Consider the following 17,422-nt stretch of genomic DNA (forward strand, 5'->3'; position numbering starts at 1 on the left):
GATTTATAATAATGATCTACAAATTGAAATGGGTTTTATATATAAACAGAAATAAACAAATAAAGAAGATGCTTGTTCTATGTAAAATTTTATATTGTATATAATTATATCTAAAAATTATGATATCCTATATATATATACACATTTGTATGCTGCCCAAAATGCAAGTCACTGGGCGGTTTACAACTATCTATCTATTTATTTATTTATTTATAGTTATATATAGTTATAGTTTAGTTATTATTATCAATGATATATATATTGAGCCATATCATTGGCAATTATATCTAACTATCTATAATTATTTATATAGAATAACCATCTTATTATATAGAATAACCATCTTATGAGCCCCTGGTGGCGCAGTGGTAAAAACTGCCGCCCTGTAACCAGAAGGTTACAAGTTCGATCCTGACCAGGGGCTCAAGGTTGACTCAGCCTTCCATCCTTCCGAGGTCGGTAAAATGAGTACCCAGAATGTTGGGGGGCAATATGCTAAATCATTGTAAACCGCTTAGAGAGCTCTGGCTATAGAGCGGTATATAAATGTAAGTGCTATTGCTATTATTCATTTGATTCTTTATTTTTCCTTTGTAAAACGCTTTGAAAACTTGGTTGAAAAGCGGTATATAAATATGCATAGCACTAGGAGGTTCCCCCCTGCCCAAAGTGCAGCAAATACATAAAAATAAAAGTGTTTTAATAAAACAGTGTTTAATCATTCATTTATTCATTATTAATAAAAAGTGTTTAAAACACAAATCGTGTTTTGTTTTAGTTCTAATATGAAATCAAATAAACCACTTGCATTTTAAACAACATACAATTAAAATGCATGCCTTTTGCTTTTGTGGTGTTGTGCTTTTTCTGCACACTGTAACACAAAAGTGGCTGAAACAATACAATACAACTGGTAATTGTAAGTAAACTGCATAATAAGCAATACAACTTCTTTTTAAAAAGGGGAAAAGGCGAAAGTGTTTTAGCACTAGACAACCTTATCATCCTGAACCAGCACTGTGGCTCTATCCTAGGCATGCATACTGGGAAGTAAAGCCCATTGAAATCAGCAGAACTTGCTTTGGAGTAATAAGGCATACTTGAATTTGACAGCCATATCCGTATGTATATTTGATATATAGTGATAAAGCCCATGAAAACAGCAAGATTTGATTTTGAGTATGCAGAAGTAGGCGTGGCCAATCTTCAGGACTGGTCTCTGCTAACTGAGCAAAGAGACACCTTTTAAAGTGGCATGCACATGCACACACACACACTGGACTAGGACCGGGGAGACCCGGGTTCAAATCCCCATTCAGCCATGATACTTGTTGGGTGACTCTGGGCCAGTCACTTCTCTCTCAGCCTAACCTACTTCACAGGGTTGTTGTGGGGAGACACTTAACTATGTACACCTCTCTGAGTTACTTGGAGTAAGAGCAGAATATAAATGTTAAAATTTTTATATATATATATAGGAGAGCAACTGGACCTATCCAACCCCAGCAAAGCATTTCCCAAAGACACCGCAGCTGTTGCCGGCATCTGCCCTATGTTTATTTTTTGACTGTGAGCTCTCTGGGGACAGGGGGCCATCTTATTTATGTATTATTTATTTTTCTATGTAAACCATTTTGAGAGCTTTGGTGGAAGAGTGGCATATAATTAGTCGTCGTCGTAGTAGTAGAGTCTCGTTGTCACCTTAAGTGGTGCAGTGGGGAAATGCTTGACTAACAAGCAGAAGGTTGCTAGTTCGAATCCCCGCTGGTACTATATCAGGCAGCAGTGATATAGGAAGATGCTGAAAGGCACCGTCTCAGACTGTGTGGGAGGAGGCAATGGCAAACCCCTCCTGGATTCTACCAAAGAAAAACTGCAAGGCTCTGTGGTTGCCAGCAGTCGAAATCAACTTGACGGCGCACTTTACTTCAGTAGAGTCTCCAAGATTTGGCATCAATCTCCAGGAAAGATAGAAAAGCTTTGATACTGAAATGACGAGGGAAATAAAATGCTGGAGGAATAGCTTCAGCCGGAGTTAGCAACACCATCCATGCTGCTCATATGGGCATCAGTTAAGCCCATTGAACTCCGTAAGATACTGTCTGTGTAGACAATACTGAGCGAAATTGACCTATGGTACGACTCAGTATATGGCAGCTTCCTATGTTCCTCGGTTCCTAAATATGCACAGGATTGCACTGTGCCAGTGTGGACTTGTCTAGGGGCCCCACTGATTGTGGACTTGGGAGTCCACTTTTGCAGAGAGCTGGTCTTGTGGCAGCAAGCATGAATTCTCCCCCATGCTAAGCAGAGTCTGCCTTGGTTTGCATTTGGATGAGAGACTATATTTGTATGCTGAAAGATATTCCTCTGAGGGGATGGGACCATAATTCAGTGGAAGAGCATCATCTGCATGCTTGCATGCATGCTGAAGGTCCCAGGTTCAATCCCTGGCAGCATCTCCAAGCAGGGCTAGGAGAGACTCGCTCAGAGACTAGCTCCTGCCTGAAACCACGAGGAGCTGCTGCCAGTCAGCGTAGACAGTACTGAGCTAGCTGGACCAAGGGTCTGACTCAGCATAAGGCAGCTTCTTTTGTTCCTAATCTGTAGGGTTACCTCTCAGCAGTGAGCATGGAAACAGGCTGCATGGCTGTAACCCTATGCGCCCTTACTGGGGAGTAAGCCTCGCTTAAGTCAGTGGAGGGGATTGCAGCGTTTCAGGCATGTGGCACGTAGTGGCACAGTTGTGACGCCTGACCTCAGCCAGATGGCCAGGAACACAGCTGAGCAGCTTAGCAAATGAGCTGCTTTTCTGGCCTGGGGACAAGAGACACTGGTGAGGGGCAATACCCTAGAGCAGCAACAGAACCTCGGAACGTGCCAAAGTGTACCATGGACTGCTGTTGCATCCATTTCTGGGGCAGTTGGAGTCAGGAGTGGAGGGAGGCCAGTGGTGGCCCGGGTTCAGCCACCACTGCAGCCCTCTAGCCCCACCACACCACCCGGGACAAACTAAAGAGGATTTGGGGGCCCCAGGGGCTGTGGAGGCCCTGGACTTTGGCCCCAAAGTCCAGGGGTAAGAGCACCTCTGCGCGTGGCCCCGTTTGGGAGCTCAATCACGCCCCCAGCATCTGATGTCAGGCGTGGGGGCGTGTCTGGGCTGCGAGGCGTGGCCCTTGAGGGGTGGTGGCCCAGGTTCTTTGAACCGGTCCACCCAATGGGGGCTCCGCCCCTGAGTTGGAGACAGCTGCTGGAGCCTGCAGCGAGACACTGGCCAAAGGGAAGGGGCGTTTGCTTGGACAGCCAAGCTGGAGATCTCACATATTGCTTGTTAGTCCCAAGAGCAGATGTTGCATTTCATAGGAACATAGAAAGCTGCCACATACCGAGTCAGGCCATTGGTTCATCTATCTCAGTATTGTCTATACAGACTGGCAGTGACTTCTTCAAGGTTGCAGGCAGGAGTCTCTCCCAGCCCTATCCGGGAGATGATTCCAGGGAGAGAATGTGGAACCACCCAGAGCGGCCCCCTCCCCTAAGGAGAATATCTTACAGTGTTCACATGTTGTCTCCCTTTCAAATGCAAACCAGGGTGGACCTTGCTTAGCAAAGGGGATGATTCATGCTTGCTAGCACAAGACCAGCTCTTGGAGGTCTGAGCATCCCTGGTCTTGGAAAGGGAAGAGACCTGGTCTTATGGTAGCAAGCATGAATTATCCCCTTTGCTAAGCAAGGTTTGCCCTGGTTTGCATTGGAATGGGGCTGTTCACACAAGCAACTCTCCCTGGGCTTGCATAGCCCTACTGGGGTTGGTCTGCTCATGTGAAGCACCGGGATTGGGGCTGATCCTGGTGTTGTCCTGCCGAGGAGTTCAGGAATTTCCTCATGGCTATTACCAAGGTAGAAGGGAGGCCATGTTAGAACATAAGAACACAAGAACAGCCCTGCTGGATCAGGCCCAAGGAAGCCCATCTAGTCCAGCATCCTGTTTCACGCAGTGGCCCGCCAGATGCCGCTGGAAGCCTACAGGCAGGAGTTGAAAGGGGCATGCCCTCTCTCCTGCTGTTACTCCCCTGCAACTGGGACTCAGAGGCCTCCTGCATTTGAAGCTGGAGGTGGCCTATAGCCCTCCGACTAGTAGCCGTTGACAGACCTCTCCTCCGTGAAGTGATCCAAACCCCTCTTAAAGCCATCCAGGTTGTTGGCTCCACAGCATGTTGATCCAAAGCATAGTAGTTTGTAAAAGATACGACTGCTTTAGACAAACTTTATCTAGTGCTGTAAATGTGCAGGCGATTTTCTGGACTTTTGCAAACAGCTTGGAGCAAAGTGAGCTGAAGTGGAGCATGGGATGAAAGACTCCTGCTGATAACCCTGATAACCCTCTGCCGAAATGTGCAAAGCTCTGGCTGATTAGATAAAGACTGCAAAAAAGCTAGAACAACTATTTAAACATGCTCTCAGAGAGAAGTTGTGTCCAGTGTTGTAGCTAGGGTGCAACAGTTGGGGCGTTTTGCCCTGGACACAGAACCCGGCCACCATCCAAGATAATGTAACAGATCTGAGCTTTTGATAACACCCTGGAGGGCAATGCCAAGAAGAGACAGGGAAGAGAAGATGGAAGAATGAATGAATGAATGAATGAATCATTTATTGAATGAATCATTTATTTCGATTGTTGATCAGAAAATCAAAAATGAAACAAAATCATATGAGAAGATGGAAGAACATGATAGTGGGTAGCAGCAGCAAGCAGCTATGTGCACAAGAGCTTCAGAGCAGGAGCAGTCTATCTGAGCATGGGAACTCGAAGGGTTAACAGCTGCACCTTCTGAGATCCACAGCCAACTGCTTGCAGCCCCTCCCAAATTCTTTCCAAAACTATTTCTCTCCAGGTTCTGCTCTGGGACGGCAAAAGGAAGGAAGGAAGGAAGGAAGGAAGGAAGGAAGGAAGGAAGGAAGGAAGGAAGAGAAAGGTGCAGAACATGCAGGCCCTTTGGGGAGAGGGGTGTAGGGGTTGAGGTGCTCAGCACCTCAGCCCCAATAAAAAGCTAGTCTCCTAAGCTACACTCCCTCTCTTGAACAGGACTTGCTTGCCTCAGCATTCATTTCCTAAAATAAATGGTCCCAGGCTGGATTTCCAAATTGACAGCAGCGTCTTTTCATCTCTGAAATGTCCACGTTTTGCCCCGTAATAGCCTGGGGAACTCTCTCCCACTGTATCCCCAAACCAGCATGGGCCAACCAGTCATTGGCCATCCGTGCAAGCTGGGCATTCGACCCAGCGGAAGATCAGCCTGCGTGACTTAAATTCAAGCCGGGGTCTGCACTTCTCAGCTGGGGTACAAGAAAACCAAACTCTGGCAAGGGTGCCAGAAACCTTTGGGCCAGCACTGCTGAGAGCTCAGGTGGTCCTCTTTGCCACACAGCTCTTAAGGGAGTGGAAATTCCCAGCCGGTTGCTGCCTGGCCTTAACTTTGTCTCACGACGGGGTCAAAGGAGGGCACACCACTATTTCTGAAGCCACCGGCTTCTCACCAGAGAGGTCACCATGAGATTAAAGACATCCGACTGGCCCTTGACGTAATTCAATTGACTCACTACAAATCTGCACCAAGGGTGGATGGGCCTTCTTAATACCTTCTCATTGTTTGTGTACATCTGAGCCCTTGAAGCAAAGGCAGAGATCTGTTTTGGAGATGCTGCCAGGGAGGGAACGAAGAACCTTCTGCATGCAGGTGCTCTTCCCAGAGTGGCCCCATCTCCTAAGAGGAATATCTTACAGTGCTCCCATGTAGTCTCCCATTCAAATGCAAACCAGGGTGGACCCTGCTTAGCAAAGGGGACAATGCATGCTTCCTACCACAAGATCAGCTCTCGTACCCTTGAAAGAGGAAGGGGAAATTGCTTGAGTGGGGCCTCTGCAAAATTAGCCATATCACTGTTGCCAAATGTGCTCGAATCCTTACACGTGCATGGCCAGGCCCTGACACGTGGCCCTGACACGCCCTCAGAGGCCCCAACACACTCCTCGTAGCCACGACACGCCCCCTGCATCTGACATCAGACGTGCTGCGCGGCCCCGTTCGGGAGTTAAATGGCCAGCACTGCATTCGCAGCGTGGCCAGGAGTGGCTCTCCCTCAGCGCTGGCCTGGGACTAACTCACAAACGGGGCCAGGCAGCCCCGTTCAGGAGCCAGACCTCCCCCGCCCCCCCCCCAAGCCACTGCTAGCCTGGATCTGCTACTGTGCATGGCAATTTTTAAAATACTCTACATAGGGACATCAGAACATAGGAAGCTGCCATATACTGAGTCAGTCCATTGGTCCATCTAGCTCAGTATTGTCTACACAGACTGGCAGCGGCTTCTCCAAGGTTGCAGGCAGGAGTCTCTCTCAGCCCTATCTTGGAGATGCTGCCAGGGAAGAAACTTGGAACCTAGATGTCCTTCCCAGAGCGGCTCCATCCCCTGAGGGGAAGATCTTCCAGTGCTCACACATCAAGCTTCCCATTCATATGAAACCAGGGCAGACCCTGCTTAGCTAAGGGGACAAGCCATGCTTGCTACCACAAGACCAGCTCTCCTCTCCTCTTGACATTTATATTCCCCACAGGAGCTCAAAGCAGTGTACATGGCTTTTTAAAAAACCCTCACAACAATCCTGTGAGGTAGGCTTGGTAGAGATGTGACTAGTCTCAGAGGTAAGATGCCTCTGAATCCCAGTTGCAGGGGAGCAACAGCCCTCACCTCTGGCCTGTGGGCTTCCAAGAAGCATCTGACGGGTCACTGTGGGAAAGAGGATGCTGGACTAGATAGGGCTTGGGCCTGATCCAGCAGAGTTCTTCTTATGTGGACTTTCTTGCCTGCTCTTGCCTGCTGCCATTGTTGATTTTTATTAGTCTTTTTCCTCATTGTGTTGCTTTGATAGTGGGTTATAGGAACACAGGAAGCTGCTTTATAGTGAGTCAGACCACTGACAACACTGACTGGCAGCGGCTCTCTCAGATTTCAGACAGGAGTCTTTCCCAGCCCTACCTGCAGATGCTGCCAGCGATTGAACCGGGGCCCTTCTGCATGCAAAGCAGATACTCTAGCACTGAGCTAGGGCCCCACCCCAAGGGGAATATCTTACAGGGCTGGTGCATGTAGTCTCCCATCCAAATGCAAACCAGGATGGACCCCGCTTAGCAAAGGGAGCACTTCATGCCCACTGCCAAGTGTCCAGCTCTCCTCCCTCCTCCATCCCTCTGGCGTATATGGGTGGTAATTGTGGCTAGGGTGTCCTCCCCGGTTTTAAAATCAAGCAAACAAACAAATGCCCGAGGCTGCAAGCTGTCTGCTTCCTCTGCCTTTTTGCCCCACCCCACCCTTGGAACTATTAGTCTGGCTACAGGCCCGTGGTGTTTTGGCTATTTCTAAGATTACAGAAACAGTCATGCTGCTAGTTGCTTTGAGTTCCCACAGTGAAGAAAAGCAGGATTGCTGTGTAAAAAAATAACTAAATGGTCTGCAAGAACTTCCCAAATCACTTTTACTGTATCACGGTAGGTCACTTCAGCTCTCCCTCCCACCCTCTTCCTTCCTTCCTTCCTTCCCTCCCTCTCGCTTTCATTTTCTTTCCCTCTTCTTCCCCTCTCTTCTCCCTCCCTCCCTCCCTCCCTCCCTCTTTCTTTCTTTCTTTCTTTCTTTCTTTCTTTCTTTCTTTCTTTCTTTCTTTCTTTCTTTCTTCCCTTCTCTTCTCCCTTCCTCCCTTTCCTCCCTTCCTTTTCCTTCCTTCCTTCCCTCCCTCCTCCTTTCTTTCTTTTCTTCTTCCTCCCGTCTCTTCTCCCTCTCTTTCCTTCCTTCTTTCCTTCATCCCTTCTCCCTCCCTCCCTCCCTTCCTTCCTTCTTGCTTTCTCTTTCACTTGAATATGACTACATTTGAAAGTTCGCTCACTGGCTTATTATGTTTTTTTGGTCCGATCATTTATATTTGGTTCTTCTTCTCAAGGTAGTAGCCGTCCGTGAAACATACAGTGCATTGGCTAGTTTAAGGGGAAAACGGATTCCTCAGCGCCACCTTCTGGAGGAGAATCTTTATTGCCTGATGAAGGCGCAAAGAGGAAGGTCGTTTCTCCGCGTGCATTCGAGATCAGAGGCAGCAGAGATGGTTCCTCCAGAAACTGGATGCTCCTCATCAGATTATCAGCTTCCAGGAGCCTGCCTACTGCACTCAAGGATCGCACAGGGGAGTGCAGCCTGCCCTCTTTCCGGGTGATATTTATGTGGGGTTTCTGGCTCCTGGCTGGGCTGTGTGCTACCCCTACAGAAACAGCAGCCTGGAGCATTTCAGTGCAGGTTGGGGGAATTTTTCGGCTCAGCCAAGTTGCATGGATGCTCTAAATGCCTGCAGGACAGAGAACTCCTGAATCTGGCCATGGGATGCATTGGCACGCCGAGAGGAGCCCTCCTTTAAGATGGGGAATAAGCAAACGATATTTACTGATGAACAGCTAGATGCCTATCAGGTAAGCTGCCTTTGCATTCTTGGGACTGCGAATGTGTGTGGATGCTAATATGCTATTCGGTTTATCTGGTGGATGCAGACATGGCCGAAGACATTTTAGTGTCTGAGGCAGAAAATCCAGGTGGCTGGCAGCCCCTCCTCAAGCTGGCGAAAACCGAATAAATGATTGATACATTGCAGCCCACATACCAAAATCTGCTGCCTGAAGCAGGCAGCCTCACCAGCCTAATGGCAAAGCTGGCCTTGGGCTTCTATTTGTTTTTAAATAGAGTTTGTTAGACAACAATTTTGGGAGAGGCCAGAGCCCAGGGGTGGAGCACATATGCATGCAAGAGGCTCCTGTTTCAATCCCTGGTGGCATCTCCAGGTTTTGCAAAAGGATCCTAGGTAGCATCCCGCCCCAGACCCAGAAAGCCACTGCCAGTTGAAGCAGAAAGTCCCAGGCTGGAGAGATCCATGGTTTGACTCTGTATAGGATAGTTTCATAGGGCTGGTACTCTGCTAAGGGGAACAAAAGCACGATTTCCCTAGCCTTTTAAGGCATTTGGGGATTCGTGCAGTTTTATCATAGTCCATATCAGAGCCTTTTGGGAGAAGGAAAGCTGATGCAAAGGACACTTTAGGCTCACTCACACGATTCTGATTAGGATAAGACAAGCATCCTACCCAACTTGGAAGCTGGGTGCACTCCCATTTTGTGACCGTGTCCAAGGGAAAAAGCAAGGGGGAGGAAGTGATTGTCTGTGAGACAGAAGCTGGGTCAGATAGCAATCTTTCCTACCTTGGTAAAGTGCTGGGTATGAGAGCTGAGTAAGATATTTCCTCCCCGTCTTACCTTGCTGTTTCCCATGCACACGATCACAAAAAGGCGTTGTCCCTTACAAATGATCACTAATCCTGCCCTAACAATAATAGTGTGAACGAGCCTGCTATCTCAAATGCCTTCCATTATATGGGCAAAGATGCAGACTCTTTTCAAAGGATCTTCCTATGCTCCTCCGTTATACTGAAATCCAGGAGCTTTCAGTACTGAAATCTAATTCTGTTGGAATCCAAGAGATTTCTCATGCCGTTGGGTGTAGCAAGGCTGGCCCAATCCCATCAAACTGGTTGCCAAGAAATTTAGAGCTGACAAAAGGGAGTACTTTTTCACACAATGTATAATCAACCTATGGAATTCTCTGCCACAAGATGTGGTGACAGGCAACAGCCTGGATGGCTTTAAGAGGGGTTTAGACAAATTCATGGAGAACAGGTCTATCAATGGCTGCTAGTCTGAGGGCTATAGGCCACCTCCAGCCTCAGGGGCAAGATGCCTCTGAATACCAGTTGCAGGGGAGCAACAGCCAGAGAGGGGGATGCCCTCAGCTCTTCTGTGAGCTTCCCAGAAGCATTTGGTGGGCCACTGTGGGAAACGGGATGCTCGACTGGATGGGCTGTTTGTATGTTCTTAACCCACTAGGCCAGCTGTTCCCAGCCTTGGGTCCCCAGATGTTGTTGGACTACAGCTTTCATCCTCGCCACAAGGGCTAAATGCTGGGGGGTGATGGGAGCTTCCATCCAGCAAGATCTGGGACCCATGGCTGGGAACCCCTGCATTAGGCTGTAGGAGCAGCAGAATTATGGGGTAAAAGTAAAGTGTGCTGTTGAGTCGGTGTCGACTCGTGGTGACCACAGAGACCACAGGAGGGGTTGACCATTGCCTCCTCGGGGAAGCCAGGCAAACTGGGAAAGTTGTGGGACCACAACTTTTCTTACCATTCCAGACTCCTGGAGCAACAGCGTCCGATGCATGGAGACAATGTTGATGTCTTCCTGCTTGTGTGCCTTGTGAAAAACGACAGCTCACTTTCCACCATTCCATACAAGTGCTTGAACCTTTTAGGATGATGGAACATAGGAACCTAGGAAGCTGCCATATACTGAGTCAGACCATTGGTCCATCTAGCTCAGTATTGTCTGCACAGACTGGCAGCAGCTTCTCCAAGGTTGCAGGCAGGAATCTTTCTCAGCCCTATCTTGGAGATGCTTGGGGATTCTTAAAGCCATCTGGGTTGTTGGCTGTCACCACATCTTGTGGCAGAGAATTCCACAACTTGATTATGCGTTGTGTGAAAAAGTAGTTCCGTTTGTTGGTTTGTTTCCTGGCAATCAATTTCATGGGATGATGCCTGAACTATTATCAATGACTAATAGTTACGATGCTTAAATAGAACCTCCATATCCAGAGCCAGTGTATCACTAAATACCAGCAGCTGGGGAGCAATGGCAGGAGAGGGCTGGAGATTCCATTAGGATTTCTAAGCAGTACAAGCATTTTAGAATGTTCAGTCACAGGCAGTTTGAGTTAATATATTTCCACATAACTGGTCCGTGAACTGGGCTGAGACAGTGGGACAAAACCAGTTAAGTGTCTGGTACAGTCAGGTTTAGGAGAGCTGGTCTTTGGTTAGCAAGCATGAATTGTCCCCTTTGCTGAGTGGCATCTGCTCTGGTCCACATTTTAATGGGAGCCTGCCTGCGAGATAGTCCCCATAGGGGATGGGGAAGATCACCAGCCTTCTTGCATGCAGAAGGTTCCAGTCCCCTCCCTGGCAGCCCCTCCAAGATAGGGCTGGGAGAGACTCCTGCCTGCAACCTTGGAGAAGCCGCTGCCAGTCTGTGTAGACAATACTGAGCTAGATAGACCAATGGTCTGACTCAGTATATGGCCGCTTCCTATGTTCCTAAGACAAGAATGAGGAGAAGAGTCTGTCTTGGGCTTATATACCACCGGCCCCCACCCCTGCATGTGGTGAATTGCAGCTTCAGGGAATTGGGCTGTAGCTAGGTGGCAGAGCTCTGCTTTGTACACAGATGGTGCTGGGTTCTGTCAGTCTCTAGATAGGAAGAGAGCTGGTCTTGTGGTAGCAAGCATGGATTGTCCCCTTTGCTAAGCAGGGTTTGTATATGAATGGGAGACTATGTGTGTGAGCATTGATGTTACATGTTCCCCCTTTGCTAAGCAGGGGGTCACTCTGGAAAGGTTCCAAGTCCCCTCCCTGGCAGAATCTCCCAGAGCGAGCTGGGAGAGACTCCTGCCAGCAACCTTGGAGAAGCTGCTGCCAGTCTGGGTAGACAAGGCTTTGCGAGATGGACCAAGGGTCTGACACGGTACAAGGCAGCTTCCGGTGTTCTTGGATGCTAAATTCATGGGACAAATAAAACCATCTGTGTTTTAGGGCGGTCTAATTCAACACCTGTGTATCTTCGTAGTTCTATGCAAGCATGGCATTTGGAGTCGGTTTAAAATCGACATCTTGAAATCCTTAGCTTTTATTAAAAAAATCAAACCACCCCAGCAGCATGCTTTTAAGCCTTACTGTTGCAAAATAAATAAATAAATACAAATAAAACATTGGTTTTGAAGTGTTTGGTCACTCCCGTTAGAATTTCCAGAACGAGAAAATGGCTGAGAATGTCCTGGGATCGATTTATAGTTGAAACAAATTATAACAAGAAACGTATTGCTTACACAGGATCCAGATTTCTTGGCACAGAATTTGCCTGGCTGTACCGCAGAATTTTGATTTGTTGCTATTGTGGATTGTGGACACCACCCTGAATTTGCCTCTGGGTTAGGAGGAGGGGGGAGGGGAGGAGGGAGGGGGAGAGGGGTGAGGAAGGGAGGGAGAAGCAGTGTATGTACTTTCAGGCAAACATAGAACATCTCTCCAGAATAAAAGATGAATCCAAGGTAGGCACATTTGCGTAACTATTCTGCAACTCTGTAACTATTCTGTAACTATTCTGCAATTGAATATCCAGACTGGTAATCATGGCTGAACACTACTGAAATGAATGAGATGAGTTACTTGTGACTAATCCATAGGCTTCATGGTGTCGTAAATCTTACAATGCCCTGTGGACAAATGGCCCCCTTTCTGGCTTGGTGTTGTGACCCCACCCTGAGCAGTAATGCACAGTCTGACCCAGAGGCAAAGGGAGCAGTCGGTGTATGTGTGTGTGTGTGTGTGTGTGTTTGTGTGCCAGCTCTGGTCTGAACCCCAAACTCTGACACCAGGTTGGAGTGTGAACTTGCCAGTTGGGAAACCCTGGAACCAGGGTTCCCTGTTAACTGGGCAATGAGACATTTTTTCTGGACATTTTTTTTCTGGACATTTTTTCTGGACATTTTTTCTCCTCCCCATGGGAGGAGAGCAGGTCTTGTGGTAGCAAGCATGACTTGTCCCTTTAGCTAAGCAGGGTCCACCCTGGTTGCATATGAATGGGAGACTTGATGTGTGAGCACTATAAGATATTCCCCTTCGGGGATGGAGCTGGGCTGGGAAGAGCATCTAGGCTCCAAGTTCCCTCCCTGGTATCTCCAAGATAGGTCTGAGAGAGATTCCTGCCTGCAACCTGGGAGAAGCTGCTGCCGGTCTGTGAAGACAATACTGAGTTAGATGGACCAATAGTCTGACTCAGTATATGGCAGCTTCCTATGTTCCTAAAAGTGGTGATTCTCTTGTATTTAGCAGGGGAAGAGCAACTGGCCGTATTCAGCCCCAGCACAGCATCAGTTGTTGCTGCTGGTGTCTATCTTATGTTTCTTTTTTAGACTGTGAGCCCTTTGGGGACAGGGAGCCATCTTATTTATTTACTTACATAATTACATATTTAGATTATCTATCTATCTATCTATCTATCTATCTATCTATCTATCTATCTATCTATCTATCTATCTATTTTTCTATGTAAACTGCTTTGGAAGCTTTTGTTGAAAAGCCATGTATAAATGTTTGCAGTAGTTGTAGTAGATCCAGAGATCCTGGAAGCGGGGACTCTGGGTCTTATTGTTTCCATGTTTCTTATTGTTTGCCTCTGGGTTAGGAGGCAAACAATCTGGGCGTGTTACAAACTGAAATCTGGGCGTGTTACAAACTGACCCCATAAGATGGGAGATTAAAGGACTGCCAATTCCTCTGGATATGTGACACTCTAACCATAAGGGCATCCATCACCCACTAACAGACAGTTAATTAACTCTATTATGGAGGACACCAGTTCAGTCTGAGTGGAACTTTAGATGTATATAACTAAAAGAACTCTTTCAGCCACAGGGTAAGGACCAAAGATTTTTTTTTTAAAAGGATCTCCTGGAGATGGGGAAACAATATATGCAGACTCAGTATATGTGTGTGTGTGTGTGTGTGTGTGTGTGTGTGTGTGTGTGTGTGTGTGTATATATATATATATATATATATATATATATATATATATATATATATATATGAAAATCCAAAAGCATGAAGGTAAACTCAGCATAAATTATACATGCAAACTCCTAGCAATTTTACATTATCAGCTAAATTGTCACAATATTTATCCCTATATGTTACTATAATGCTCTAGAATAAAATTATGAATAGAGCTGCAGCCATTAGATCAATAGATGAGTGTTCCCTATTTATCCAATGTTCAGATAAGAAATGGAGATTTTTCATCTGAATATTTTCCAGCAAAGAACGTGAAAGGGGAAAAAAATCAATTGGAATAAATCTATGCGGGGTGGGGGGAGTCCTAGGAAGAAAACTGTAGCACTAGCAATTAGTATGCATTTAGGTTATCTCAAACCTAGATCATATTTTCTAGGGCGGGGGTCCTAACATTGGGTCTTCAGGCGTTGTTGGATGACAAGTCCATCATCCCTGGCCACAATGGTCAAAGGGAAGCAGGCTGAAGTAATAGACCAGGGAGGTAAATCAGAGAATTTGTTGGAAGCAGGATCTACAGCACAATGGACAGTTCCAAGCAGACAAGTTGCTCCAAAGAGCTGCCAAGCTCAGTCCTTATATATTGCAGACAAAGTTGTTGGGAGAGCTGGACTTATGGCAGAAAACCTGAGCTGTCCCCTTTGCTAACCAGGGTCCGCTTTGTTTTGTATTTCATTCGGAAACTACATTTGTAAGCACTGTAAGATATCCCCCTTAAGGAATATGGGGCTGTTCTGGGAAGTGCATCTGCCTGCTTTCATCAAAAGGGTCCAAGTTCCCTCCTTGGCTTCTCCAAGGGAGAGAGACTCCTGCCTGCAACCTTGGAGAAGCTGCTGCCAGTCTGTGCAGACAATCCTGAGCTAGATGGACCAACGGTCTGACTCAGTATAAAGCAGATCTAAAAAGGAGCTAAAATGAGTTCAACCAAGTGTACAAATGAACCAGAAAAGAACCCACCTAAAAGTGGCCTATAAGATCATGATTTAAAAGTATTCATGGATCTTAAAAGTCTATGAAGACTATAAGACTGGAGCCTAACCTACTTCACAGGGTTGTTGTGAGGAGAAACATAAGTATGTAGTACACCACTCTGGGCTCCTTGGAGGCAGAGAGGGATATAAAATGTAAATAAATAAATAAATAACTATAAAGTCTGTAAATGATAGACGTATAAAACGCCTCTTAGCAGCAATAGAAAATTCATATAAAGAAAAAAATTAACAAGAAATCTCTGTTAAAATATCAGTATAAACAATGTGTGTATAAGGGACAATAAGCACCATGAATTCAGAACAAATATTTGAAGAGGAGAGCTGGTCTTGTGGTAGCAAGCATGACTTGTCCCCTTAGCTAAGCAGGGTCCATCCTGGTTACATATGAATGGGAGACTTGATGTGTGAGCACTGCAAGATAATCCTCTTAGATGATGGAGCCTTTCTGGGAAGAGCAGAAGTTTCCAAGTTCCCTCCCTGGCAGCATCTCCAAGATAGGGCTGAGAGAGATTCCTGCCTGCAGCCTTGGAGAAGCCGCTGCCAGTCTGTGAAGATAATACTGAGCTAGATAGACCAATGGGCTGACTCAGTATATGGCAACTTCCTATGTTCCTGTTAATATGATGAATATGCAAAATCAGCCTCACTACTGAAGTAGCCAAAGTGAGTGCATGCAAGTGAGTGCTGGACTCTTCATCTATCTGCAAAATCCCAGAAAGAGATTCTATGGAGGACTGAATTGCAAGGTGCAGTATTTCCAATGCACACAGATGGCTTTTGATGGCTCATGGCTACTAGCCACAGGACATATCCTACCTACTTAGGTAAGGGCTGGAGAGAAGCAGTGTGGGCAGAGGAAATGTAGCCAGCATTTGAGATAGGAGTCTGAGTTTGGGCAGCTGGTTAGCATGAAGAAACCTTGAAGTAGGCAAGGTGACACCGTTTGCCTTTACGGAACGGATGCTCCTTTAAAGGCTGCAATTATCTGTTCAGGGGCCTGCTTCCTCGCTCCTGCTCAACATGTATATTTACACAGCAACAGAGAGTATCACAATATCTCCAACACATGGTCCTCACAAAAAAGCCGAACCTGTCAACTTTTTATTAATATTGCGGTATATTATTATATAGCAGCATCAATGTGCATAGCTTTTTGCCATGTACAAGGGGATAGGTCTCTGCCCCCAAGACCTTGCAATCTAAGATGAAAGTTTTCCCCTAGAACTTCCAACCAACCCACTCAGGAAAGTGGGTGAGCATGAAACACTATTTTAAGGCATAAAACCCCTGTATTTCGTTCGTGACAAGGCTTTCCCATTGTTTCATCTGGCTCTGAATGTATGGTACGTAGACATGTGCTATGTCTTGTGAGTTTGGACTTCTGGGAGTTTGGATTACTACTTCTTCTTTCTTGGGAGTTTGGACTTCTGAATCCAGGAAATGGAGGTATGTGTGTGTATGTGTGTGCTGGGGATGTAATGACCCAGACTGATTTTGAAACCATGTGTTTTGAATTAATTCAATCCTCATCTTCTTCCCTTGAAGAGGAGGAAGGAATTCTCATGCCATTAATACATTCTTGGTCATGGTGTAATTTTCCATCTCAATGAAACTGGCTGATCAAACTGGGATGATTCATCTCTGTATTTCTCCAGGCTATACCATTTTAATTAAATTGGAATTAAATTGCCAGAGCTCCAGCTGCTACGCACTCCCACCCCCCAGTAATGTTGGCTTGGTGTTTGCAAGATAGAATTTGCCTTTTAAAAAGGAAAAGGCATTTCCTAGAAGTCATCTTCTTAAACTTGGTACTAACATTTATAGGGAACGTTTACCCTAATGGTCTTGAAATTAAATGGCTTTTAAGATATGTTCAGGTTGCAATCTGGAAACTATAGAGAGGGCGGATTCTCACAAGTCGTATGAGGCCCTCGGACTGGCAATCAGGAGATTCACAGGATGTACATGCTCCCGATTTCTGGTCATAAGTAGGGATGTGTGAACCGTCTTGACCTCAAGCCGGTTCGCCATTAAACTGGTCTGGTTCAAGGGCTCACTCTCGAGTCGGACTGGGCTTGGTTCAGCTTGAGGTCGAGTCGAAACCCCCCCCCCAGCTGTTTTGGGACTGGTTCAGGGGTTCTAAAGCATTTTTATAAAAACACTGCTTCCAGGGCGTGCTCCTGCAGCCATGGCGGTATGTGTGTTTGTGTGTGTCTCTGGCAGTTCCCACTCCCCCCTCCGGCCTCCCCCCATCTCAAATGGCCCAGTTTGGGCCAATTTTGGCCCATTCTGGGCCTCTCTGCCATTTTGGTGGCCATTTTGAAGGCTGCCGCACGTGTACACTGACCATCAGCGGCCTCCAAAATGGCCATCAGCAGCACAGAGAGGCCCAAACCGGGTCATTTGAGACTGGGGGGAGGTGGAACTGCCAGAGATCGCTGCGTGGCAGCAGCAGCAACCTCCAGAGATAGGGAGTGTTTAATTCCCCCCTTTATAATCCTTGAACCATCTCGAATTTGAACCGTGCTGGGGGGCTCTTCAGGGGGGCAAAGTTGAACATGCCCAGTTTGGTTCGAGTCCGATTCGGACTCGAACCAAACCAGGCAAACCAGTTTTGTGCACACTAGTCATAAGAATCCAGAAATTGTCAGCCATGTCGGGCTGGTA

General features: G+C 46.7%; 1 protein-coding gene across 4 annotated transcripts in view; it reads left to right on the top strand.

Annotated features, from left to right (window-relative positions):
* The first annotated feature begins 8,084 nt into the window (after nucleotides 1-8,084).
* CIB2 (calcium and integrin binding family member 2) overlaps nucleotides 8,085-17,422 on the top strand; it is a 50,562-nt gene continuing 41,224 nt past the window's right edge. For all 4 annotated transcript variants that reach the window (XM_053272715.1, XM_053272716.1, XM_053272713.1 and 1 more), the window contains exon 1: nucleotides 8,085-8,509. In XM_053272715.1, coding sequence (XP_053128690.1) covers nucleotides 8,459-8,509 — 51 coding nt within the window. In that variant the 5' untranslated portion in view covers nucleotides 8,085-8,458. The remainder of the gene's footprint in view (nucleotides 8,510-17,422) is intronic.

Source organism: Hemicordylus capensis, chromosome 10 (assembly GCF_027244095.1).
Source record: "Hemicordylus capensis ecotype Gifberg chromosome 10, rHemCap1.1.pri, whole genome shotgun sequence".
NCBI classification, from domain to species: Eukaryota; Metazoa; Chordata; class Lepidosauria; order Squamata; family Cordylidae; genus Hemicordylus; species Hemicordylus capensis.